Source organism: Procambarus clarkii, chromosome 26, assembly GCF_040958095.1.
Source record: "Procambarus clarkii isolate CNS0578487 chromosome 26, FALCON_Pclarkii_2.0, whole genome shotgun sequence".
Lineage (NCBI taxonomy): Eukaryota > Metazoa > Arthropoda > Malacostraca > Decapoda > Cambaridae > Procambarus > Procambarus clarkii.
The window spans coordinates 5,495,350-5,523,307 of record NC_091175.1 but is presented as its reverse complement, the minus strand read 5'-3'; the positions used below and the strand labels follow the sequence as shown (position 1 = coordinate 5,523,307).

General features: G+C 40.3%; 1 protein-coding gene across 3 annotated transcripts; it reads right to left on the bottom strand.

The window, feature by feature from the left end:
• Positions 1-1,658: 1,658 nt before the first annotated feature.
• On the bottom strand, positions 1,659-24,796 carry LOC123756693 (uncharacterized). Of its 3 annotated transcripts, none has more exons than XM_045739937.2 (5): positions 24,697-24,796; positions 15,140-15,298; positions 13,346-13,846; positions 7,907-8,011; positions 1,659-5,078 (listed from the first exon to the last, which is right to left on the bottom strand). In XM_045739937.2, exons 2-5 carry the CDS (start codon positions 15,293-15,295, stop codon positions 5,073-5,075), a joined length of 768 nt encoding a protein of 255 aa, XP_045595893.2. In that variant the 5' UTR covers positions 15,296-15,298; positions 24,697-24,796; the 3' UTR covers positions 1,659-5,072. The 3 variants fall into 3 exon arrangements, with proteins under 3 accessions (XP_045595893.2, XP_045595890.2, XP_045595892.2); XM_045739934.2 differs by lacking the exon at positions 24,697-24,796 and adding an exon at positions 19,718-20,403; XM_045739936.2 differs by lacking the exon at positions 24,697-24,796 and adding an exon at positions 20,259-20,375.
• Between the last annotated feature and the right edge of the window lie 3,162 nt (positions 24,797-27,958).

Here is a 27,958-nt window from a genome sequence, read left to right as displayed (position 1 = left end):
ACATCAGTACTGTAGCTTGATCAGCAAAACATTTTGGGGTCCAGTTCCTGAACCCTTTGTGCGCCTCTTATCTTCTATCACCATTGCTCACATCATGGGTATGGAGTACATAAGTGAACCAAACAAACTGTTCAACTCTTGTAAGCAAAATAAAGATTAACAATAATGTTGCCATCTGTTTGCTAGTTTCAAATTCAGAAGATTCATTCATAACCACTGATTTTCAAAAACATGATTTAGTCAATACTATCAAGATTAACCCTTAAACTATGCAAAACTTCATATGATGTGTGACATTGAGCTCAGTTTTTTAAATTTTCTGAAACTCTTTCAAATGTTTTGTGAATAATCTACTAGGCATATGCTCCAACTTTGTCTAAATGATATGAGTAACTTGAAAAACAAGAAAATAAAAAATAATTATAAAATTGAATATTGAAAACTTCAGATTTTGAAATCAGCTGTAAAAATATAAAAATATCACCAACTGTTAATTTGGTGTTATTATGCTCTCAGAATAGCATATGATCTTCATTTTCATATATTTAGAATATAGGTTTTGGTATAGATTACTGTAAAAAAGATTTGTCAATATGGCATTTGAAATATAAATTTTTGTCTAAATTTGCGCATAACTCCAAACATTTAGAGTTTATGAAAATCAATTCTATAGGGATTGTAGAACAGACAGCTGTACACACTATACTGTATGTAAAAATTGTGAAAATCGATCAGAAACTAGATTTTTGGATACTAAAGCAAGTTGAAATTTTAGTTATAGATATAATTGAAGGTGAAGTTATCAACAGTGAATAAGGCAGTTCTAATTCATGAATTTACTTATATGTTGTAATAAACATTGTTTGGCATTCGTACTCAAGTATGTGAAAGTTGTAGGTCAATGTTTGTAGAAATGAAATCAAGAAAAATAACCCCCCCCAAAAAAAAAAATATAGGGATAATTATAATGATTTAGGGAATATATTTAGGGTATAATTTATATAAGTAAAAAAGTCCTATTCTGGACCCTAATCATCAAAACAACCTAAAGAAACAAGGAAAATAGAGTTTGAAATCTCTGAAAAAAATCATCCAAAAAACCAGCGTTGAATGTAACGGAACGACATTTTCTGGGCGAGTCCCAAGTCCCAGAGGCTCCTGGAGCTATCCAGCCTGAATGGATATGTATAACTTTCTGGCATCAGTCAAGGTGCATGGAGTTCTTGCCTACCGGGGACTACGAGCCTGAACCTGGCACCCCTCAGAGAGGCACGAGGAGCAATAGCCTATAGAAATCCCCCTGTGGTTGGGAGCATTCTATGTCTGCCGGACAGGCATCCAGAAAAATAGGCTTCCCGAAACAAACCCCTATTCTGGTGACTACACTTAGTCACCAGAGTCTCATCCTGTAACTACACTTAGGTAATTACACACGCACACAGTATATATATTGTAGAAACTTACTAGAATGTTACCAGAAAAATTTTGAGCAGAAAATATCTTTAAGCCTTGTTTTATATAAATGTCTTCATTACAAAGATTTTCCAAATTTTGTTGGGAATAATATGTTAAAGAGTTTACTTACACAAAGCTGCAGGAAGAGGCTAATAAACATTTAGCCGCTTCAAACTAGACGAGGTTAATGACTTCACGTCAAATACTGGCAAAGGTTTAATAATCATTATGTATGTAATCAATTTAACCAAACTCCTACAATACAAAACCTAGTAAAATATTACTTAATTCTTGAGAAAGACACATTTGTTACACACTACATAAACTGCCAAACCAAACTAGAATACTTTATAAAGAGCATAAAGTATTAAGATAATTAAGTACAGTATTAAGATTCACTTATAATTTTAAAAGTATAATAAAATAAAAATAACTCATGTTTTAAGAACTGCGGTAAGCTTTCTTAGAAACATCATTGGTCAATTTCATACATAGTACCATATTTTAGATCTAAATCAGTACTCCATTTATATACAATTGTTATATTGTCATTGCCAATAAAGTTGTGATCAAGCAATAAGTAATGTCACCAAATTTGTCTTTTGATATCGGCAGCAAGATATCTACCAAACACTGATTGGGCACGAACAACGAAACAGTGTATTCAGACAAATTTCTGAATTAAGTTATGCAAATTTTTTCACCAAATCTATTTTACTTATTTTTTCTAAATTTAATTAATATTGCTTTCATCATTAAGATTGCTGTATTATAACATAAAAATACTGTATTTAAAATCTAATTCGATCCTTTTTCTGACAGCGATCCAATATGGTACCTTGTAGAGTAGTCTAAATATATATACCCAATGACATGCAAAACTCAATAATCTAATTTTGGTCAATTACTTCTAAATGCCTTACCATACACATTTATATAAATAACTTTTTTTAAATATTGATTTAACATTAAGCATTATACGAAATTCAACAAAATGGAATAAGATATAAAGAGTACATAAACATCAAATGCCGAAATAATTTTGCAATGTTATTGTGGCCTAGGGAAATGTGGCTTAGGGAAATGAGGTCTAGGGAAATGTGGCCTAGGAATATGTTGCCTAGGGAAAATTGATCTGTTAAATGCCTGGCCCTAAAGTATAATATTGAATACTTGCTTTATCTATTCAATTGTAATTTTAGCTTGAACTTTCATGTTGCCAGCTGAAAGCATTTGCATAAATTTTCTTAAATGTAAAGTAATTATCAAAAGAAAATACAAACCTGAATTAAATGAGAGCAAATTTACACTTGCATCAAGTCACAATGAAAATTATCACTAAAAATTAGACACCCAACCCAAACCGGAAAAAAAAAATTGGTCCATCATTGACCACTGGTACAACTTGATAATGGTCCAGGATAAACCAAAACATTGACCACGGACAACTTGATAATGGTCCAGGATGAACCGAGGCATTGGCCACTGGTACAACTTGATAATTTTCCAGGATGAACCCAAACACTGACCATTGGTACAACTGACCATTATCATTATCAAGTTGTACCAGTGGTCAATGTTTGGGTTCATCCTGGACCATTGATAATGGTCCAGGATGAACCCAAACATTGACCACTGGTACAACTTGATAATGGTCCAGGATGAACCCAAACATTGACCACTGGTACAACTTGATAATAGTCCACGATGAACCAAAACATTGACCACTGGTACAATTTAATAATGGTCCAGGATGAACCCAAACACTGACCACTGGTACAACTTGATAATTTTCCAGGATGAACTGAAACATTAACATTCCTTGCTTTTCATATTTGTTGGTTAGGTGTCTAACTATACATTTAACTGACCAAGAAAATTTATTGTACATGTTACTGAACAATAACTTTACTAAAAGTAATTATGCCAAATAAATAAAATGTATACCGACAAGGCGAATCAATCAGATACCGAACTGAAAATGGCAAGCCGACTATTGCTTACATGATTACTTAGGATGTCATGAGCCAGGTGACCATAAACTAATTAAAAATTACTATATATATTATATCTGAAATGCAATCAAATACAAAAAGTTTCTGAAATTATAAAAATATACTGTAAGCTGCCGATACAACTTTTTTTTCTGATAAAACACCCAACGAAACTACTTGCCAATAACTGAGCATTAACAAAAAATAAAGTTAATAAAAAATCATAAAACTAGGACTTTCTTTAGGAGTGTCTGAACAATCCGAGATAATCTGTCTAAAAATTGTATTACAGCCATCAGAGTTCATTACATAATTTATCACTACACATGTATGTTACAAATTATTACATTTAAACTAAGAAAACTGTACACTTAACTATAAATCTTTGGAAGGTTAAGGCACTTCAACACCTTGCTAATATACAGGGTTACCACACCACTTAACATTCAAGGCTTTTTTTTCCAGCTTTCTATTTTCCCAAGATTAAATGTAAAACTGAAGACGGTACATGAGAAGACTGCCAACGTCAGTATTTTACACGCTTTTCTTGTTCAGCCTTCTCTTGTACAAAGCTATTCTAAACTTCTGGCAACAGATCTAATAAATAAAAAAGTTTACTAATACACATGAAACTAATTTATGTTTATTCATAAATATGTTGAGACATCAGAAAAGTCTTTTGTTCTTAAGGTTATGCCAAACCAAACCACTATAGTGTCTGTGCTGCTACATTATGCTCATAAAACACTTTCAAGACAAATATTGATCTATTGTTAATGATTTAAACTACATAACGAGTCCTTTTTAAAGTAGAATTACTTTTCCGGTACTTATTATAACCTAATACAGTACTTATTTTTTTAACATGCCAAGAGATCGAGATGTCTAAAATAAAAGGTTAATAGAACGTTATTTAAAAAATTTCATCAGTTATACAGATGAAGCAAAATCAAATAACATTAACATTAATTCATCAATAAAAAACTGGGGTCAACTGACATACTAAATGTACCATAATGCAAGTTATTTTGCTCATGAAAATTACAAAGTTCTGATTGTTCACACTGTAGTTTAAATGGAATAATACAATTTTCCCAAGCAATATAATGTAAAAGTGTATATATATAATTACTAACACTCACAAAGTCATCATTGTATCAAGCTAAAATCCAGGCAGTAACAAATTTGGGTTGAAATTATGCAGCATATTTTCTAGACGCTATCAACTTCGTGGAAGTGTGTGTGTGTGTCTTTTTTTCAGTTTAAAAACAAATGTTCTTGAAAATGTATATACATAAGCCTATTCTTCCTTTATTAATCATATATCAGCTTCTTAATTTCAAAACTTTTACTAACCACATTTTCCCATAAAAATTCACAATTTTCCTATTCTAGAAAACTTGTTTTTTCTTAGTAGTAATGGAACAACAGCTAATGCAATAAAATATAGAGCAGTATTACAACCCAAAACTGATCAGAACTAAATTCTTTGATACTTGACAAGGTTATAACATTGTCCCAAAATTAACGCTTAACGGAAAATAATAATAAATAAAAAACTAGTCAACCTTTCGTGTAACATAACACAGGCCGACTCCAGATGCTGACTGGTGTGTGCTGTTCTTAACTCTGAAAAATAAAAGCAAATAAGAAGAGCATTGAGTGTAATCTATTTTCTATGCAGCCCCCTCAATAGCTCCCAGAGCACATGTCTGGTGCTCTGGGAGCACCAGACATGCCCCTCCCTATAATTTATTTATATAGACCATAAACAAGAAGGTATAATGGCTGTGTTACTACAGATTTTAGGGATTAGCTGGTGCTTTTTCAAAAAGTCACTCAAATAATCACAACTTTTTTTGAGACCAAAAACTGGAATATTCAGCAGTTGTATGGTACCTATGTCTCAAGAAGCTCATAAATAAACTGGAAAAGGTGCAGACATGCTACAAAATGGCTTCCAGAACTGAAAAACAAGAGCTATAAGAGGAAGATAGAGGCCTTAAATATGCCAAAGCTAGAAGGAAAAAAAAGGCAGTTCAATCATTACATACAAAACAAACAGGAATTGACAAAACTGACAAGAGCAATTCTTAAAACCTAATACTTCAAAAACAAGGTCATAGATTCAAGCTAAGTAAACAAAGGTGCCAAAAAAATATTGGGAAATTCTCTTTCTGAGGGGAGCCCCTTTGGCTCCCTGAAGCTATCAAACTGACATACGGGTATGTTGGAAATTTTTGACACCCAAATACTAACCCTTAGTACGATAAGATAAATTTATTGTGTTAAGAAATCAAATTTACTAACCTACTAACCTGTAGCATAGTACAGTAAAATTCTCACTAATATCGATACTGTTATTGCAGCAGCCGCTCAGCTTCTATGAGAATAAACTATACTGTATATATATAAATCGAATTAAACACAGTAATCATGTTCACTTTATGAGGGAATAATAAATTGGAAATTTATTTAATTCAATTTGGTAAATTATATCACTGTTTATCGGTAAAGTTTTCCACACTACGATCAGCTGATCTAGTATCAACAAGTCATGAACTGAATTTCACCTATATATATGTAATTTTATCTAACGCCACTTTGTTTAATGATATACACAGCGGAAATTCGTCTATTGTTACCTAGAGTACGTTATTATGACATAAAATAATGCCGACAACGTTTCAATCAAATAGAAAACTAAAATAAAATGTCGTGAATTATATGCCAAGGTTTATACCATCCGGCGCTAGGTGGCGTGCGGATTACTTGCATCGAGACTTGGCTAGAGAGTGAGGCCATCTTGATCTGTGTCCCGGAGCTGGCTAACATCACCATCTGTTATATGGACCATCCGAGCATTATCAGACCTCACCCTTTGCTACCAGTTTCATCTTCATTGTGGACACCGCGTTCGGTGGGCTAAGTATCCCATAATTACCTTATTGTGGCCACAATATTGTATTTTTTTTTGGTGCCCAACCGTTATGCTGAATGATAATCAAAAACCACCAGTGTGTTTTACATATACATTACCTCCATTTTCTATGTGTATCTGTGGAAATACACACAATTATATAGAAATTATATGATATTACTTTTGCAGCGTGGAGTTATCTACAAGAGAGGCGTACCCTGTTCTGGTGAATCACGTGTCTGCCGAGACAACGCGTACTAACAGGATTAAACGGGTTACAGAAAGCCGTCCAATGTATTCTAACGTTCACAATTAGACAGCTATGATTTAATTTCAATAATAACACAGTAGCTAGTGTACTAACCCCAACTGGAATTTATTACTGATTTTATTGTTGAAATAATTTTCACGTTTATGTTATAGTCTCTATAGCCTAATCAATAATAAATAAGCCTTAAATAGATAATAATTAGTTTTACAGTGGTACCTCCACTTACGAATTAAATCTGTTCCCAGAGATGGGTCTTAACTCGAAAATTCGTAACCTGAAACGAATTTTCTCACAAAAAATAATGTACATTCAATTAATCCATTCCACGCCCTCCAAAATATTAACTTAAAAATACATTTTATACTGAATACCACTTTTTATACTAGCTACAATACAGTATGTATATCTTACCTTTATTGAGGACTCTTGTTGGCGTATGGAAGATGGCGAGGAGGGGGGGGGGAGGAGGAGGAGAGGTGTTACTGTTTGGAAGGGGAGTCCCCTTCCATTATAACAACAGGCAGTGATGACTTCGCTGGGATACTCTCTGCCCTACGTTTTGCAGGCATACACTAGGACCAGGTTGCGACTCACTGCTTGCTTAGTCTTACTAAGAATCTGTCAAAAGACACTTTTTTTCCCTACATTTTAACTCTTGTCTGATGCGAGACACTACAGTGTCATTTAAAAGGTCAATGCAACGGCCTGCAACAGCGTTATCTGGGCGAGTTTTTTCAACAAAAATTTACAGTTCTTCCCATAATTCACACATTTTCTTAATGAGGGACATTCTCTACTGCCTCTACTCAACTATTTTCTTAGGACTGCACCTTACCAGTCCTACACCTTACCACTGACTTTCTTGAGATCCATGGATGTTCAAAAAACATATACAGTACAATGAAATTCTTCATAAGCGCAATCGTCACTAAGTGGGTGGCTCTTGTAAACTGAGGCGGAGTTGCCCTTGCCACTAGGAACCACGAGCTTGTTGATATACGTATCAGTCGATATAAGTCGCTAGTCGAGGCAACAGTTGGAAGTCGAGTTGCATTTTTTTATGATTCTGGGGTCATAATTTGAAAAATTCACAAGTAGGGGCAGTCGTATGTCGAGGTGTCACTGTACTAACAAATAAGTTATCCTGATAAGAAGAGGACAAGTAATGAGACAACACATTTGACATTACCATCAAAAACTGAATTGTTGATATATAGTGTAAGAAAGCAAAATTATTCAAGGAAATCCTCATAAAACTAATGATACCTTATATTCCCGGGAAAGTGCGAGGGCGGTATGCAGCTCATCATCTTCTGGGTATTGCCAACGGCACAAGGAACGAGTAGCGTCATCATGGCCGTGGCTAGCATCCTGGGAGTAAATGAAAGATGGCATACTGAATTTTTATCAAAAGCTTGTGTCTCCAGATATTCAAGATATGTTTCCAAAATAAATGCTGCAACAAAATTATGTACATTTAGACTCCAAAAATAGCCTACACAATTTGAACTTTATAGAACATATGGACATCAGTCTTACAAGCAAATCTTGTATCTTCAATAGTATTCCTTACTTGGTAAACCTCCACCCTGTGAAATTAAGCTACCTTAGCACTTAAACTGCACGATCCAGTGTACAGAATTACATTTTTTAATGTAACATATATTGCAGACATAATCCAATATCATATTTTATCATATAGCATACATCACAGAAAAGTCTAACAAAAAAAAAAAAAAAAAAAAAAAAAAAAAAAAAAAAGTTGAATGCAATGAAACGTCATTTTCTGGGCGAGTCCTGGAGGCTTCCCGGAGCTATCCGGGCCGATATGGATACCCAAACTATTTTGCATCAGTCGATGTGGGTGAAGTTCTAGGCCTACCAGGGACCACGAGCCAGAACCTGGCCCGCCCTCACAGAGACACGAGGAGCAATGGCCCATAGAAATGCACATGTGATGTGGGGCATTCTATATCTGCCATTGACCGGGACAGCACCCAGAAAGGCAAGTGCCACAAAATATACCCTTATTCTGGTAAAACAATGAAAACCTCCAAACGATTGGACAGAACTCCCCAAAAGAAAAACGAGCAACAAGCATGATGTCACACGAGCCATGCCGCATGTCTGTGCAGCTCAAGGGGGGGAAAGGGGAGCCTCAGACCCTCGCGCCGGCGATTTACACTTCAGTCCTGAGGCTGGATGTCAAAAACGTGAAAAAAACGCTGTCCGGGAGTGATAGAGGGTTGCTGGGGAGCCTCCGGGACGCAACTAGAAAATGGCGTTTCATTACATTCAACTCAGGTTTTCTGGGGGGAGCCGCTACGGCTTCCCGGAGCTACTTCACCAAAGATGAAAACAGAGGCACGCAACCGGGAGGCGGTCGGTGCTCACACCACAACACGAAAATGAGACAATTGGCTGCAACAACCGACCCAAGGCGACACAGGCCCGACTAGGACCAGGAACATACACGAGGAAGCATGCAGCCAGGACCCAGCGCGACCACCAAAACAACCCTGTGCCAGAAAGTCTGCCCAAGACATGCCTCCAAAGATAGCAGCAAGCGCAGCAAACCTACGAACGTCAGGGGCACGGGGAAAGACCACAGGCTGGCTAGACAGAAGGACCCAGCAGACGACCGGAAAGACCCAAACCCGAGAACAGGGAAGAAGGGAAACCGGATCACCCCAAAGTGCAGCCCCGGCCACAGAGGCCGTGGTGCACAAAGGACGGCGGAGAGCTGTAACCGGAAGCAGCACCCCGGCCAACCAACCAAGCAGCAACAACCCCAGGGACCCGTCCGGAACCGAAGGGGCCACAACAAACTGAAGGGAATAGAGAAAGATAGACCATGATAACAAAGAGCGCAGTACACTAACGAAGAGGCAAAAAGAAAAAGAAGGACCGCCAGAAAACCCCATACTGATGCTGAGAAGAAGCACGCAGGTGGAACACATTCAAGAAGCTACCTGACCACCAAACAGATGGCGAGAGACTCGAGTCAAAAGTACCAGACGAGAAGACTCAAGAAGACCGAACCAGCCCTGCCACTGACCAGACCGACCATGTAAAAAGAGGCGGAGCCATGGAAAAACCCCTGGGTGGGGACACTGAGCAAGCTGCATCAGATTCACAGCTGTCAAAGAATCAAAAGGAACGTCCGCCAAAGAACAGGAACCCTAACCCAGCGAGCCAGGAAAGAACCAACCCGGCCAAGCAGACACGCCCCGTCTGGGAAGCACCCCCCTGGGGACAAAATGGCGGAAGGAACGTAAAGAGACCTCATACTGTTGCTAGGAGGAAAACAGCAGGTGAGACACCATTTGTGGGAAAATTCCCACATCCATTATAAATTCTAGTACAATATTCAGAATACAACAGACAAGCAGTCCAATAAACAACACGAAAGTGGAACATCCAGACAATTTCTTTATGCGGGTTATTCAAACCCCTGTAAATATAACTGATATCAACACGAGCATACTAGACTTTGAAAGAGAAATTAAAAATATGCCCATGCACTCGGCTCGGGGGCCAGATTCATGGAATTCAATTTTATAAAGAAATGCAAAGTGCCGGTAGCACAGGCACTCAGTATAGTGTGGAGGAAGAGCTTGGACACCGGGGAGATACCAGATGCACTTAAAGTAGCAGACAAAGCCCCTCTACACAAGGGAGGAAGCAAAGCATTGGCAAAGAATTATAGACCAGTTGCACTAACATCCCACATAATAAAAGTATTTGAGAGAGTGATTAGGGGTCAGGTCACCAATTTCATGGAGATCAATGACTTTTACAACCCAGGCCAACATGGATTTCGAGTGGGAAGATCGTGTCTCTCACAGCTACTTGATCACTATGACAAAGTCACTGAGGCATTAGAAGAAAAACAATGCTGATGTGGTATACACGAACTTTGCAAAGGCTTTCGATAAATGTGACCATGGAGTGATAGCACACAAAATGAGGTCAATGGGAATAACTGGTAAAGTAGGACGCTGGATACTCAGTTTTCTGTCAAACGGGACTCAACGAGTAACAGTCAATCATATAAAATCGAGTCCAAGTGCAGTTAAAAGCTCTGTACCTCAGGGGTACAGCCCTTGCACCGCTGCTTTTCTTATTCTCATATCAGATATAGACAAAAAATACAAGTCACAGCTTTGTATCATCCTTTGCAGATGACAAAGCCCTCCAAATGTACTCACTAGAAAGAAGACAAGAGAGATATCAAATAATATACACGTGGAAGATACTGGAGGGCCAAGTACCAAATCTACACAGTAAAATGACAACACATTGGAGTGAATGATACGGAAGAAAATGCAGAATAGAACCAGTGAAGAGCAAGGGTGCCATAGGCACAATCAAACACAGTATAAACATCAGAGGTCCGCGGTTGTTCAACACCCTCCTAGCGAGCATAAGAAATATTGCTGGAACAACCGTGGATATCTTCAAGAGGAAACTAGATTGTTTCCTCCAAAGAGTGTCGGACCAACCGGGCTGTGGTGGATATGTGGGCCTGCGGGCCGCTCCAAGCAACAGTCTAGTGGATCAAACTCTCAAGTCAAGCCTGGCCTCAGGCCAGGCTTGGGGAGTAAAAGAACTCCCAAAACCCCCATCAACCAGGAATCAACAATATTGCTGCTGTTTTGTATTAACCCAAATATAAATTTGGGTTAATATTTGGCTATAACCTTCCTTGTAGGACTCCTATTATGCCAGAACCCAAAGCAACAGCTGGACTGGGGAAAAGAGGTACATGAACCACCATCTCAACCTGTTTAGTCAAAAGGCATCTACTGCTAGGGCCTCGCAATCAGAGATTGGCACTGCAGACAGGAACACACAGACTATACCGACGCAAAGAGGTCAACATCCAGGTGCCCAAACGTCTAGCAAAGCCATAGGAAGGAGGCCATTCTGTGGAGACTGGAACAAGCTAGGACAGACCACTGGTTAGAATGTTGGAGACGGGGAAACAGTCCAAGTCAGATCCTAGCCAGTGGAGTCAGATCACAGAGCCTGGTGGAATTCGAACTCTTCGCAATGGCTACAACAGTCAAAACTCCCAAACTACACTTAGAGCCTGACGAAGAGTTGAAGACCAATGGCCCTGGCCAGACTGATGACCACTGGTCACAAAACCCCAACTGAGAGACGAGGCAACCGTGAAGATGTCGAGTAAGGACAGAGGAACATACAGGAAAAGGAACCCAAAAAATACCTGAAGAGGAAGCTGGCAACACGGCTGCCAATGGAGAACCACAGGGGTCTGCACCTAGCAATCATGAGAGCAGTGAAATGGGCTGCCCCGAAGAAACCAGAAAAGCCTCTTAAGCCAAAAATCCTGCCCAGAGGAAAACAATAAGGGTTCGAACCTGGGGTGGAACCAACTGGGACTTCTGCCAGTTCATCATTAACCTGAACTAACAAGTTGAGAGAGAACCAGGGGCCAGATTCACAAAGCAGTTACAAAAGCACTTACAATGCTATGCACCTTTTCTATCTTTGACGAATTTGTTTACAATTATTAAACAGTTAATGAGCTCTGAAGCACCAGGAGGCTGTTTATAACAATAACAGTTGATTGGGATGTTTTCAAGTTTGTAAACTGTTTAATAAATGTAATCAAAGCCATCAAAGATTGAGGAAAGATGTAGACGTTCGTAAGTACTTGTGTAACTGCTTTGTGAATCTGGCCCCAGATCCCTGGCTAGCAGACAGGTTGACTGACTGGGAGACCACACCAGCAGTCATCAAGCTAGGCCAACACCTAAACACCCTGCAAATGAAGTCAGGTCACCATGGCCCAACCCAAACATGTAAAAATGCGAGGGGCCAGATTGAGCCTGAATGGGAGAATTCGAAAGTGGAAAACCTGCTGCCCCAAGACAAAGCCTAACCAAACCCTGTACCGTGGATATGTATATGTATTTACTATTTGTATTTATTATTTGTGCCTGCAGAATCGAGCTATTAGCTCATGAACCCTGCATTTCTAACCAATCTATTTTTCCTCTATTATGTTTACTACATACTGTATATTTATCTCTAACACACACGCGCACACACACACATCCCCAGGAAGCAGCCTGTAGAAGATGTAACTACCGGGTACCTATTTACTGCTAGGTGAATAGAGGCATTAGGATGAAAATCTCTGCCCATTTGTTTCTGCCTCAGCCAGGAATTGAACCCTAGGCCCTTAGGACTACTACCCCCAAGTGCTGTCCACTCAGCCGCAAGGGCCCCCAATGTATGTGCGCTTGTTTTTATTATATATTCTATCTACATTAAAACAAGAATCTAGCCATGTTGGCAAGAAAATGGATGACAAGAGTGCAACAGCATTCATTGGACTAGAATGATGAAAAATCAACTAGCATCCTAGTAAGGGAATGTGGAAGTGTGCTAATAATACAATACAGTACAATACAATACAGTAATAATAATAACAATACAGTAGTCTCACAAGAGTACAATTCAATACAATACAGTAATAATAATACAGTAGTCTCACAAGAGACTAATGGTAAACAAAACATAATGCTACATGAATGAAGCATACATTCTAAAGAAGAATGAAATAAGGAATGAAAAGGTTTTATGGTGACCAACCCTCAAAGTAAGGCATTTAAAAACATTTTGGAATAGGGTTTGAATGGATTAGCTATTAACTAAACTGATGCCTCTCACTTTGCAAAAGGTAAGATGAATAGCCATTTGAAAATCTAGCTCTTCTTGTAACGTCATCATCTCGTGATCCTTTGAAGACACCACAGAGGAGATGTTTGCTCCAGAACTTCGTCCCATAAACTGACCAGGCCTTCTTGAATGGCTAAGCTCATGGCGTGGCTTTGCTTGATTTGCATGGCTAAGCTCATGGTGTGGCCTTGCTTGATTTACACGGCTAAGCTCATGGTGTGGCCTTGCTTGATTTGCACGTAAGTACCTCGAAGTCATTGAAGAAGTAAGTTTAGATACACCCGGTGCAGATTGAGGGGCAAGAGTACTAGTAGATTGTGCTTTCTGCAATGTCTTCGGTGGCTGGCAACGATGCTCAGAAGCAGATGGCATGGCTCCGACACTTACTGAAGAATTTTGCATCACATCAGGAGAAATTTGTTGTCTAGCCTTTGCCACACTAAGCAAACTGTAGTTTACTGGTAGAGACGATACATCTTTTACAGCATTTGCCTGAAAAATGCAAATAGTCAGCAGTCATAACATTTGATTGAGCTACATTATAATACCTTGCCTAAAAACCTGATAAAACCTGGGGGTAAACTACTCTGTAGTTAATTATATCTCAATTTTGTATACAAGTACTATAATAAAGATTATGAAATCTTTAAAATACAAATGCCTACTCATCTCACGATAAAATTAGTGCTCTGCTTGAAGATTTAAATCATGACAATAATAGTGTAGCAAGCAAGTGATAGTGCGTGTGATAAGAAAAGCATGGTGGAAAGACACATGGGCACAGCATACTGGTACTGTACAGTAATGCTCATGAAGCACCAATTGGAACTACAATAGAGGACTGTGCAATACTTATGAACTTTTAGTTGAACAATTTGAGGGGTAGACAACTGATAACACTATCCCCCCGTGTGTGCATAAAGTCAGGTGTTTGCAAAAGATCTTCATACAATTTTCTTGCCTTTTCACAAATGATGGCCTCTGAAATGCTATCACCTGCTGTGTATCCAAACTAATAACTTTTCAACATCCTCAAGTGTTTGTGTTCTATGTTTCATGATTATTGATATGCCTTTTGCCATTTTAACACTCATAATGTCCTTTTTCTTAGCAAGTATGGTGGATATCGTTGACTGAGATTTGTTGTACTGCCTAGCTAGTTCGACAACCCGCACACCATCTTCATATATAAGAATGATCTCTTGTTTTTGTTCTATGGTCATCCTTACATGGGTTTTCATATTTTGAACCTTACCACTGACTTTCTTGGCACCCATGGCATGATATACATGTATAATAATCAGTTTTATGTTCAAAAAGCAAAAAAAAAAAAACAATTTCCAAAATCACCAGAATTTCTAATAGACGTGATCGTCACTAAGCGGGCGTCTCTAGTAAACCGAGGCAGGTCCGCCAGCGTGACCAGGAACCACGCGCTCGGTCGATCCGAACATGTACCAACAAATAGCGCTACAGTACTCGACAAAACTATCCTAAGTCAAGTCGCATTTTTCGATCAAATTTACATCATAACCCAAAATTATCATAAGTCAGGGCAATCGTAAGTCAAGGTGCCACTGTATACATTTTTTTTTATGTGGAATATCACACTTTTGATGTGACCTAACTTCCAAGAATGAGTACACATGGCTCTGGTGAAGAACTGAGACCATGTACCAGCTTTCACATAGTGCATGAGTAGAAAGAGTTATACCACCAATTACCCAATTACATTTATATACAGTAACAGGACTAAAATACTGTACGGTTTCTGACTTGTCTCACCTTTTTACACTCTGGGCATCCATACTTGGCCTGCTTATAAAGATGATCTATACAGAAAGTGCAAAAGCTGTGGCCACAAGTAGGCAAGAGCAGTGGACGGTGAGTACCATCATTAAACTCTCCCAAGCATACACGACAACTAAGACTTATATCCATATCCTGAAAATAAAATGTATACAGTACATTAATTATGCTATCAAATATGTAATAGGAATACATGATATTACAGTACTTACAGACCCTGTAAATGGATATGAAAGTATTTTAATAATTTAAAATAAAATGTAATAAATGTAATTTGTTATAGTTGAAAAACTAAACTGATTAAAACAAAGTATAAATATGTTTTACTGCCTTTAGAGAGAAGGCATACTCTCTCCTATGTTTTGCCTGCATACCACTAGGACCTGGTTGTGATTCACTGCTTGTTCGCCACTTTTATACAACTACAAATATCTTCAGTTTTACTTTAAATATTTGTCTGGTAGAGGTTTTACATATAGATCGCGTTTCTGTCTGTCTTCTGACTAATAAATAATTTTGGTTTAATAAGTTATCAAGATGTTTTTAACAACATTCTTTCAGCGTTTGTCTTTTCCAACATGGGCGACCCTTTTGGAAACGCGATACTTGGGTTAACCCATCCCATAGTTGGGTCTGATTCCAACTGGGGTTCGAATACCTATATCTTAAGAAGAACATCAACAAACTGGAAATGGTGTCAAGACATGCAACTATATGCTACGTACAAAATAGTAATGGTAATTGATGAAATTGATACGGAAGAATTCCCGAGACCCAGAACTTCATGAACAAGAGGTAAAAATTTAAACCACTAAACAAATCTTCTGAAGAAATTTAAGAAAATTCACTTTTGCAAAGTGGTAGATGGTTGGAACAAGCTAAGTGAGAAGGTGGTGGAGGCCAAAACCATCAGTAATTTCAAAGCGTTATTACGACAGTATTGGGAAGATGGGACACCACGAGCTAAGCTCTCATCCTTTAACTACACTTAGGTAATTACATTTAAGTAATTATTGAAATAAGAATATTAAAAGAAACCTCCATTCACAACTTCAAACTTAGATACAACAAAGATTCAAAGGACTTTAATATCAATTAGGTTAGGATAAGTTAAAACACCGCACCAGATTAAATAAGGCTAGTATAGAGAAGGTGCAGAGCCGCCCGTCCTCTCAAGCATTCACAACACTAAACTGCTGAGTCTGCACCCAACACTAAAGGGTGCCGAGTCTGTCCTGTCTGTGGGTGCAGTCTATAGAATTCCCAACACTGATGTGTCTGTATTCAACTCAAACCTTAGAAATCTAATACTTGATAACAGACTGAACAAAAACCACCTAATTATCGCAGGGGACTTTAATATTGACCTCTGCGAGCCTGAACACTCTACTGCTGTTAGCTTCCTCAACTGTATGAATTCCTGCTTCCTCATACCCTTAATCACTAGACCTACTAGAATCACTGATAGCACTGCCACGACTCTAGATCACATCTGGACCAACATAACCTCTCCGCTTACTTCAGGTATAATCACCGATAGCACTACAGACCACTACCCCACATTTCTCTTAACTAACATTAGCAAACCACCTCTAGAAACAAGGGAGTTAAGCTTTAGGCTGCACAATGAAACTGCTATAAACAATTTTATAACTGCTGCTGATAATGTCAACTGGGAGTCCGAGTTCGGTAACATAGGGGACATCAACCTAGCAGTGCAATCTTTTCTACAAACAACTCTTAGCCTTTATAACACCCACTGTCCTAGGCTTACAAAACAAGTCACAAGCAAAAGGCTTAACAATCCTTGGCTTACAAAGGGAATACTGAAATCCATTAACAAAAAACACGACCTTGAGAAGAAGTATAGGTTAGGAATTGTCTCCAAAGAATTCTCAAAGAATTACTCATTATTGCTATCTAAGATAATTAGACGAGCCAAAACTAAATACTACGAAGATAAATTTACTCAAATAAAGAGCAACATTAAACAAACTTGGAGCACAATTTCACAAATATTGGGATCAAAGAAATCTTTAAATAACAAACCGACTCTCCTGTCTAATAACGATGGTCAGCTTTCAGCCTATGATTCTGCTATTGAGTTCAATAGGTTCTTCTCTTCCATTGGTTCATCCCTTGCAAATGATATTCCATCTTCCAGTACTGACATTAAGGACTATCTTACAGGTAACTATCCACAGTCTCTGTACCTAAAGCCTATTAACTCCACTGACGTCAATGAGATAATCCTTTCCCTTAAAACCAAGTCTGGTGCCCTTGAGGAGATACCAACTTTAATTTACAAAAAAGCCTCCAGATCTTTAGCCCCTGCTATTGCTTTGCTCTTCAACAAGTCACTTGAACTCCAAACCTTTCCAGATATTCTAAAAAAAGCGAGAGTAACGCCTGTCCACAAATGTGGTGACCCCACAGATGTTAACAACTACAGACCTATATCAATCCTGCCAAACTTGTCAAAAATTTTTGAAAAACTTATATATAAGCAGCTTTACTCATATCTAGCCAAACTCAATATACTTAGCCCTTGCCAATATGGCTTCAGACCCAAAAAAAGCACTAACGATGCACTTATTAGTATGCTTAACTCGATTCATACAGCTCTTGATAAAAAGGAGTTCCCTGTTGGGTTATTTGTGGACCTGCGTAAAGCTTTTGATACTGTCAACCACCATAACCTTCTTAAATTACATCATTATGGAGTCAGAGGACACTCCCTACAATACCTCGAGTCCTACCTTACTGACAGGCTCCAATATGTTTCTGTGAATAATACAATTTCTCCCACCCTACCCATCAACATTGGTGTTCCTCAGGGCAGCATACTTGGCCCTCTCCTCTTTCTCATCTACATTAATGACCTTCCAAATGCCTCCCAACACCTCAAACCAATTCTATTTGCTGACGACACAACCTTCATTTACTCCAGTCCTGACCCTCTTGCTCTAAATGCCACAGTAAATACTGAGCTAAATAAAGTCCATCTTTGGCTAACTGCCAACAAACTCACCCTTAACATTGACAAAACTTTCTATATTCTGTTTGGCAATAAATCCTCTAGTCATATAAATCTCAAAATAAACAATACCCAAATTTGTAACAAATTAGATGGCAAATTCCTTGGCATTCTCATTGACCACAAGCTGAATTTCCAGGGACACATTCTAAATATATCAAAAAAAGTTTCAAAAACTGTGGGCATTCTTTCTAAGATCAGATATTATGTACCACGCCCTGCCCTGGTGACTCTCTATTACTCCCTTATCTATCCTTATCTCAACTATGGTATTTGTGCTTGGGGTTCTACTACCCAAAATCACTTACGTCCTCTAATTACCCAACACAAAGCTGCTATTAGAACAATATCCAACTCTGGCCCCAGACATCACTCGGTACCCCTACTCAAATCTCTGAATATGTTAGATATTAAGTCACTGCACATTCTCTCATGTGTATTATACATATATAAAACGCTAAACTATAATGCCAATCCTGATCTTAAAAGCTTCATAGAAGGTTGTAACAGAACCCATGAGCACCACACCAGAAATAAACAGTTTTGATATTCCTAGAGTACGTCTTAATCAAACTAGAAATGCTCTGCAAATCAAGGGGCCCAGAATGTGGAATGACCTTCCCAACCATGTTAAAGACTGTACCTCTCTCAACCAGTTTAAGATAAAAACTAAACACTACCTAATAAATTCCCTGTAATCTACCTCACTCCTCTATTGTCAACCCATGTCTGTTATTTTCTTTTTTTTAATCAACACTGTTTGTCAACCTATTGTATTTGTGCTGCTTTTTCAGTCATGTTCCCCCTTTTTTTATCTTTATTTGTATTTGTTCTCAACACTTTTTATTCTTTATGCTCAATTAGTATTAAGTTCTAGATATTAATGTTTTCTTGCCCGAAACGCATTGCGTAATAGTGGCTTTAGGCATTGTATGTACTAGCTCTATCTATATATCAATCCATTAATGTAACATCACTTGTATGTATATACCTTACCTGAATAAACATCTGAATCTAAACATCTGTACTAAATTGCCCGAACCTAACCTAACCGAGGATCAATGAATAATTTTAATTTTTATTTTTTTTTAATTATCAGGGGAAAGCGTCAAGCCATTACGACTTTATAGCACTTGGAAGAGGTCAAGATAAGGATTTGGGATGGGACGGGGTGGAGGGAAGGAATGGTGCATAACCACTTAGGTGGTCAGGAATTGAACGCCGACCTGCATGACGTGAGACCGTCACTCTACCGTCCAGTCAAAGTGGCTGGGAAATCACGCCAAATTTGAGTTTTTAGCCTTAGGGAATTTATATGTCGAAACGTGATGCATAAGTCAAGAGGACGGGTTGGGTAGACCAATTCCCTCTGAAGGCAGTAGCCCTCAGGTTACTACAGGTTACCATTTGGGTATGGTATACCAAACACCATACTAAAATGTGCACAATGTTCATTCTACTAGAGCTTAATGGTGTTCTAAACAGCTATAAACCAAATGCAAGTTCTCAAGCCTCACCTCCATCCTGGCTGGGCTACAGTTGCCTTCGGACTGCTCCACAATACACCACCTTCACTAGACGTTTACCATTGACTTTGGGGAATACAAGATTACCTCAAGACCTAAAGCTATACTAAACTCAATGTTGTAAAGTGTGTGATTTAAGAGAGCACGTGAGCCTGGTGGTGGGTCAGCACGTGAGCCTGGTGGTGGGTCAGCACGTGAGCCTGGTGGTGGGTCAGCACATGAGCCTGGTGGTGGGTCAGCACGTGAGCCTGGTGGGGGGGTCAGCACGTCAGCCTGGTAGGGGGTTGTCAGCACGTCAGCCTGGTGGGGGGGTCAGCACGTCAGCCTGGTGGGGGGGGGGGGTCAGCAAGTCAGCCTGGTGGTGGGTCAGCACGTCAGCCTGGTGAGGGGGGTCAGCACGTGAGCCTGGTGGGGGGTCAGCACGTCAGCCTGGTGGGGGGTCAGCACGTCAGCCTAGTAGTGGGGATGTCAGCACGCCCACCAACCACACTATCACATCACTACTCTAGGTCCTGAAACTAGACAACTGTACCATTGCAAACACTTAAACAATGTCCAGACTCAGTGAACAAGGTAATTCTAGAAAGGTTCTGAGCAGACGGTCGCGTCCTGATCGTGTCGGTGTGGGGGCGAGCTGACTATTGTTATGCTGACCAGGTTTGCCAGCTCCAAATTGCTGAAAGTAGCGAGCTGGCAGTCTACAAGTAGCGAATTTGTAATTAGTGTAGCACAATTTTTTTTTAGTGACTGATACGGGTTTCAAAGTAATATATTTTGATATATAGAGTACACTACACGATGTTAATTGTTTTATTAATATTATTTCTGCACACACACACACACACGCATATATATATATATATGTGTGTGTGTGTGTGTGTGTGTGTGCGCGCGCGCTATATATATGTATGTGAACGCAATTCACATACGAATAGAACAACCTACCATGAACACCCAAATCACGGAACTATTTATATAGAGCCCTAGCAAACAAACCTGGAGCACTAGTACACAAACAACCACTGGAGCACAACCATGCACAACCCAAAGCCCAACAAGTCATACCCCCGGAGCAATATAATCGGAACTCGACAAGTTGTGTAACCGGAGCTCGACCAGTTGTCTAACCGCAAGCCTAGCATGAACGAACCAAACAAACAACCTCTGGATCACAACCATGCATGAACCGAAGTCTGACCATGCACAACCCAAAGCCCTAGTGACACCCCCGGAGCCCGACCAGTTAATATAACCGGAGCCCGACCAGTTATTTAACCGGAGCCCGACCAGTTATTTAACCGGAGCCCGACCAGTTGTGTAACCGAAGCTCGACCAGTTGTGTAACCAGACCCCGACCAGTTGTCTAACCTTAAGCCTAGCAAGTATACATCTCATCCAACCCCCACAAAGCTAAACAGTCCCAGAGCACAACCAAGCTCCATTCCTAGCTCGACCAAACATAGATCTCATTAGCCCTACCTAAAATCCTCCACTTGCCCTAGACACCAACTATTGACCCATAGCAAACAATTGAACTATAATACAAAAAAAGAAACCCGGATTTATAGCAAACATATAAACATAGAGCCTTAGCAAACAAACCTAGAGCACTAGTACACAACCGCTGAAGCACAACCATGCACGAACCGAAGCCTGACCATGCACAACCCACAGCCCCAGTGACACCCCCGGAGCCCGACCAGTTAATATAACCGGAGCCCGACCAGTTATTTAACCGGAGCCCGACCAGTTATTTAACCGGAGCCCGACCAGTTGTGTAACCGAAGCTCGACCAGTTGTGTAACCAGACCCCGACCAGTTGTCTTAAATTAAGCCTAGCAAGTATACATCTCATCCAACCCCTACAAAGCTAAACAGTCCCAGAGCACAACCAAGCTCCATTCCTAGCTCGACCAAACAAAGATCTCATTAGCCCTACCTAAAATCCTTCACTTGCCCTAGACACCAACTATTGACCCATAGCAAACAATTGAACTATATACAAAAAAAGAAACCCGGATTTCTAGCAAACATATAAACATAGAGCCTCAGCAAACAAACCTGGAGCACTAGTACACAAACAACCGCTGAAGCACAACCATGCACGAACCGAAGCCTGACCATGCACAACCCACAGCCCCAGTGACACCCCCGGAGCCCGACCAGTTAATATAACCGGAGCCCGACCAGTTATTTAACCGGAGCCCGACCAGTTATTTAACCGGAGCCCGACCAGTTGTGTAACCGAAGCTCGACCAGTTGTGTAACCAGACCCCGACCAGTTGTGTAACCAGACCCCGACCAGTTGTGTAACCAGACCCCGACCAGTTGTGTAACCTTTAAGCCTAGCAAGTATACATCTCATCCAACCCCCACAAAGCTAAACAGTCCCAGAGCACAACCAAGCTCCATTCCTAGCTCGACCAAACATAGATCTCATTAGCCCTACCTAAAATCCTCCACTTGCCCTAGACACCAACTATTGACCCATAGCAAACAATTGAACTATATACAAAAAAAGAAACCCGGATTTATAGCAAACATATAAACATAGAGCCTTAGCAAACAAACCTAGAGCACTAGTACACAACCGCTGAAGCACAACCATGCACGAACCGAAGCCTGACCATGCACAACCCACAGCCCCAGTGACACCCCCGGAGCCCGACCAGTTAATATAACCGGAGCCCGACCAGTTATTTAACCGGAGCCCGACCAGTTATTTAACCGGAGCCCGACCAGTTGTGTAACCGAAGCTCGACCAGTTGTGTAACCAGACCCCGACCAGTTGTCTAACCTTAAGCCTAGCAAGTATACATCTCATCCAACCCCCACAAAGCTAAACAGTCCCAGAGCACAACCAAGCTCCATTCCTAGCTCGACCAAACATAGATCTCATTAGCCCTACCTAAAATCCTCCACTTGCCCTAGACACCAACTATTGACCCATAGCAAACAATTGAACTATAATACAAAAAAAGAAACCCGGATTTATAGCAAACATATAAACATAGAGCCTTAGCAAACAAACCTAGAGCACTAGTACACAACCGCTGAAGCACAACCATGCACGAACCGAAGCCTGACCATGCACAACCCACAGCCCCAGTGACACCCCCGGAGCCCGACCAGTTAATATAACCGGAGCCCGACCAGTTATTTAACCGGAGCCCGACCAGTTATTTAACCGGAGCCCGACCAGTTGTGTAACCGAAGCTCGACCAGTTGTGTAACCAGACCCCGACCAGTTGTCTTAAATTAAGCCTAGCAAGTATACATCTCATCCAACCCCTACAAAGCTAAACAGTCCCAGAGCACAACCAAGCTCCATTCCTAGCTCGATCAAACAAAGATCTCATTAGCCCTACCTAAAATCCTCCACTTGCCCTAGACACCAACTATTGACCCATAGCAAACAATTGAACTATATACAAAAAAAGAAACCCGGATTTCTAGCAAACATATAAACATAGAGCCTCAGCAAACAAACCTGGAGCACTAGTACACAAACAACCGCTGAAGCACAACCATGCACGAACCGAAGCCTGACCATGCACAACCCACAGCCCCAGTGACACCCCCGGAGCCCGACCAGTTAATATAACCGGAGCCCGACCAGTTATTTAACCGGAGCCCGACCAGTTATTTAACCGGAGCCCGACCAGTTATTTAACCAGAGCCCGACCAGTTATTTAACCAGAGCCCGACCAGTTGTGTAACCGAAGCTCGACCAGTTGTGTAACCAGACCCCGACCAGTTGTCTAACCTTAAGCCTAGCAAGTATACATCTCATCCAACCCCCACAAAGCTAAACAGTCCCAGAGCACAACCAAGCTCCATTCCTAGCTCGACCAAACAAAGATCTCATTAGCCCTACCTAAAATCCTCCACTTGCCCTAGACACCAACTATTGACCCATAGCAAACAATTGAACTATATACAAAAAAAGAAACCCGGATTTATAGCAAACATATAAACATAGAGCCTTAGCAAACAAACCTAGAGCACTAGTACACAACCGCTGAAGCACAACCATGCACGAACCGAAGCCTGACCATGCACAACCCACAGCCCCAGTGACACCCCCGGAGCCCGACCAGTTAATATAACCGGAGCCCGACCAGTTATTTAACCGGAGCCCGACCAGTTATTTAACCGGAGCCCGACCAGTTGTGTAACCGAAGCTCGACCAGTTGTGTAACCAGACCCCGACCAGTTGTCTAACCTTAAGCCTAGCAAGTATACATCTCATCCAACCCCCACAAAGCTAAAGTCCCAGAGCACAACCAAGCTCCATTCCTAGCTCGACCAAACAAAGATCTCATTAGCCCTACCTAAAATCCTCCACTTGCCCTAGACACCAACTATTGACCCATAGCAAACAATTGAACTATATACAAAAAAAGAAACCCGGATTTATAGCAAACATATAAACATAGAGCCTCAGCAAACAAACCTGGAGCACTAGTACACAAACAACCGCTGAAGCACAACCATGCACGAACCGAAGAATATAAAATTAATTTATAGGCGATAACAACTGTTTTTAATACACAGTACATGAAAGTCGATAATAAATGCGTCTTGGGATGTGGGGGAGACGACCGCCGAGTTAACGAGCCTATAGCCTGACGACGGGGTAGTTTAACAATGGCGAAGTGTATTCTACATAATATCCTACCCATATAATGTTGGCAAATCATGATCCTCAAAATCTTCCACAATATCCGAGAGAGGACAGACTATTTAGCATTAGTGGAATACAAACATTTGAATACTACAGAACCCGGATGAAAAAAAATACGGAAACAATGATCCTCGGAGACATTACAAAACGCAATGTTATAATAGCGAGCAAATGTATAATGCATTAAGCATTGTAGGTGGAGGTAGACTATATATTCATGCGTACCTCCCAACTGCTCCGATATATTAGCAAAAAAAACAAAAAAAAAAATTATCAGTCTTACCTACACGGGACGAACGCACCGCACCCAACCCCTGCTTCTTGACGACTGGCGGCCCCGTAGTCGATGACCCGGTCGACCAACCAACCCAGAGACCCTCTGCCTAAAATTATTTGAACACCATATTGAAATTCCTAGCGTAAAGCGCCAGGAATGTGTAAATTAATATTTATATGCATTATAGGCCTTTCTAAAATAATTTATAGATCTGAATATCATATATTGTCTAACAAACGAATTATTAAAGATTTTAATTATGCCAGATACAATTAATTAAGTCTCATCGCACACAAGAAGATTCGTCGGCAGATTTTTTTTTTATTTATATATAAAAAAGGTTTTAAATTCTTGTAAAGCCACTAGCACGCATAGCGTTTCGGGCAGATCCTTAATCCTAATATTTTCCTCGGAGAAAAAAGAAAATTTTTTCCTTATTTTTTTATGACCCGTCAAATCGTTTAACAACCTATTCTCTGCTGGGTGAACAGTTATGGATTGGCGCCCGGTCAATCCTTCCCGGACAGAATACGAACCCAGGTCAAAGGGCTGGCGAAGAGCCGGGCGCGTGCTTTACCACTGCGCCACAGAGACTGCTCCGTGGCGTAGTGGAATTTTGAATTTTGAAACCTGACTAACCTACTTGAACCCAACCTAACGTAACCCAAATCAAACCAATCAAATCCAAACGAGCCCAATGCAGCCTAACCTTAATAACATAACCTAATACAGCCTAGCATAACAATACATTAGGATTTAAAACAGAAAATAATGAGTTTAGCCGAATCGCCTCGTGTCCGAGTGTAAACAGAACCCGACCAATTGTGTACCTACTGACCTAGCAAACAAACACCTGCAGACGAGGAGTCTCAATAACGTGGCTGAAATATGTTGACAAAACCACACACTAGAAAGTGAAGGGACGACGACGTTTCGGTCCGTTCTGGACCATTCTCAAGTAAATTGTGAGAATGCACAATTGACTTGAGAATTGTCCAGTCGACGGACCGAAACGTCGTCGTCCCTTCACTTTCTAGTGTGTGGTTTGGTCAACAAACGCCTCACCTAACCAGACAAACACCCTCCTAACTCTACCAAGCACACTGAGAGCCGTACCAAAGTTGGGAGGGTCCACAGACGAGAACGTGGTTGTAAGTATAGGTCCACAGGCATGGGTCCCAGTGCCCATCATCTGGGTTGGAGGGCAACAGTGCATTGCTTTGCTCAAAAGAGTATAATGCTGCTAACACAGCACTGCCTTAAATAAGCAAACTTTTCAGGATTATTTAAATCGGAGGAAAATTAACACAGACCATTAGGCCTAGCCGCCAAGGAGAAAGGATATATAAGATTTCCCGGTTTAATGGTAGAGCTTACTAGTACCTAGATTGCATGTAAAGTCTGCGGCAAAACTAACTTGAATTACTACAAGGGTGCTCTTTGACAAAGTGAACTAGCTGCGGTACAGCGGTACACTTGGGAATCCGGCGATGCACCCCCACTTCGCAGGCCAGCAAGCCGGATCCCCCCCCTCCCTCCCTTCCGAAGGGCGAGGTGCCCGCTGGCCTCAGAAAGAGCCTTCAGCGAGGGAGTGAAATGACGTCCTGCCTGACGTAGGAGGTAACGCGTCGCTCTTCCATCTGCCGACCTCCATGATAGCCGACTGCGCGAGGCCATCCATTGACATCTGGGTGGCCCTGCCGATTCGAAAGGTGTGTGGGGCGTAATCGGCTGGAGGCAGGCCCAACGCTGCAAAGGCGGCGCGGAGCACCCTGGAGAAGTCTTGTCTGGTGACTGGGGCGCCCAACTCGTCCTGGAATATAGGCCCTGGTTCCGTGATACCTGGTTGATGGGGTTCTGGGAGTTCTTCTACTCCCCAAGCCCGGCCCGAGGCCAGGCTCGACTTGTGAGAGTTTGGTCCACCAGGCTGTTGCTTGGAGCGGCCCGCAGGCCCACATACCCACCACAGCCCGTGCCTATATACCTTTCAAGATTCTTCCAGTTTTTTCTGGAGTAGCCATTCTGGCTGTAAGTTTGAGCCTTATAGGGCTTATATAGCTACTTGGACAGCTATGGTACTTGCTCCTTTATGTAGAGCAGGTATAATTATTGACAGCCTGATATTTTCTTGAGGCTGATTGTAATTTACCTCATTTAGAGGTTAGCTACCTACCTAATAATAAGCAACTAAGATTTGAGTGGTGTCTTGGTATCACTACAGGTGTTCCTTTGCTCAGCTCTTCAAAATCAGCCTTGGATGGGTAGTGAACTTACAGTAACACTCAAAGATGTACATAGAAATATGTAATAAAATGTAATACACAATAAATGGTTAATCCCACCCATTAGGGTCAGCACTACATAAATTAATAATGCCCCAGCACTGTCTAACAGTACTAGTTAGGTAATAATCCTACCTATTATTAATGCAGCTAATAGTGTAGACTGAATTTGTACAAATCTTAGTACCGTGTCAGTCTAAAATATCCTACCTCTGTTGAGTTGGGATAATAACTACAATAAATGTGATGCAATACTACGTAAAATAGTGCTATGTTTTTGGATTTTGTGATTTTATATAATATATACACTGGTAGAAATTATGTGTATAAGAAATTAAATGAACACAAGAGTATTAATTGTGTTTGGCAAGTATTCTACTGCCATAAATAATATTTATTAACACCTGAAAGTACGTCCTAATTGTGGAATATAATGTTAACAGGGTTAGTAATGATTAAATGATTTATGGGATCAGTAATTTGTATTAGCATACTGGATCCTAAAATGTTAAATGAATTCACCGACATGAGTGAATCAGTAATTATGGATTGAATTTGATTTATCCGGTTCAAAGTCGACCAAAATGTTGTTTGGGCACTGAGAACCGATATAGAGTATAATATTAATTGTAATGTATCCGGTTCGATAAGGACCAAAATGTTGGGTATCTGGGGCTTTAACTCAGATATTAAATTATTTGATTATTATGTATAACATAAATCGAAGGACCACCCACTTTTGAGAAAAGAGGGAAAAGAAAGGTGATTATTAGATTGACACTATAGAACCTGTGCCTATGTACGATAATTAAATTAACAATCACTTGAAAATAATGAATAGACTGTATTATTAATTAATTAAAGTCAAAGCCTCAAATATCAACATTGGGGGGGTATTTCTAGAAGTTCATATATATCTAGGAACCAGTGTGGTTCGTCACTAGTTCATTGTTGAGTTAGTAACATAGCAAATCTAAACTAATATA

Excerpts from the sequence above, each read along its gene's own strand:
- LOC123756693 (XM_045739934.2), bottom strand. Across the intron at positions 13,847-15,139 it reads GATGCCCAGAGTGTAAAAAG|GCAAATGCTGTAAAAGATGT; the intron begins GTGAGACAAGTC and ends TGCATTTTTCAG. Across the intron at positions 8,012-13,345 it reads TTCATCTTACCTTTTGCAAA|GATGCTAGCCACGGCCATGA; the intron begins GTGAGAGGCATC and ends ATTTACTCCCAG.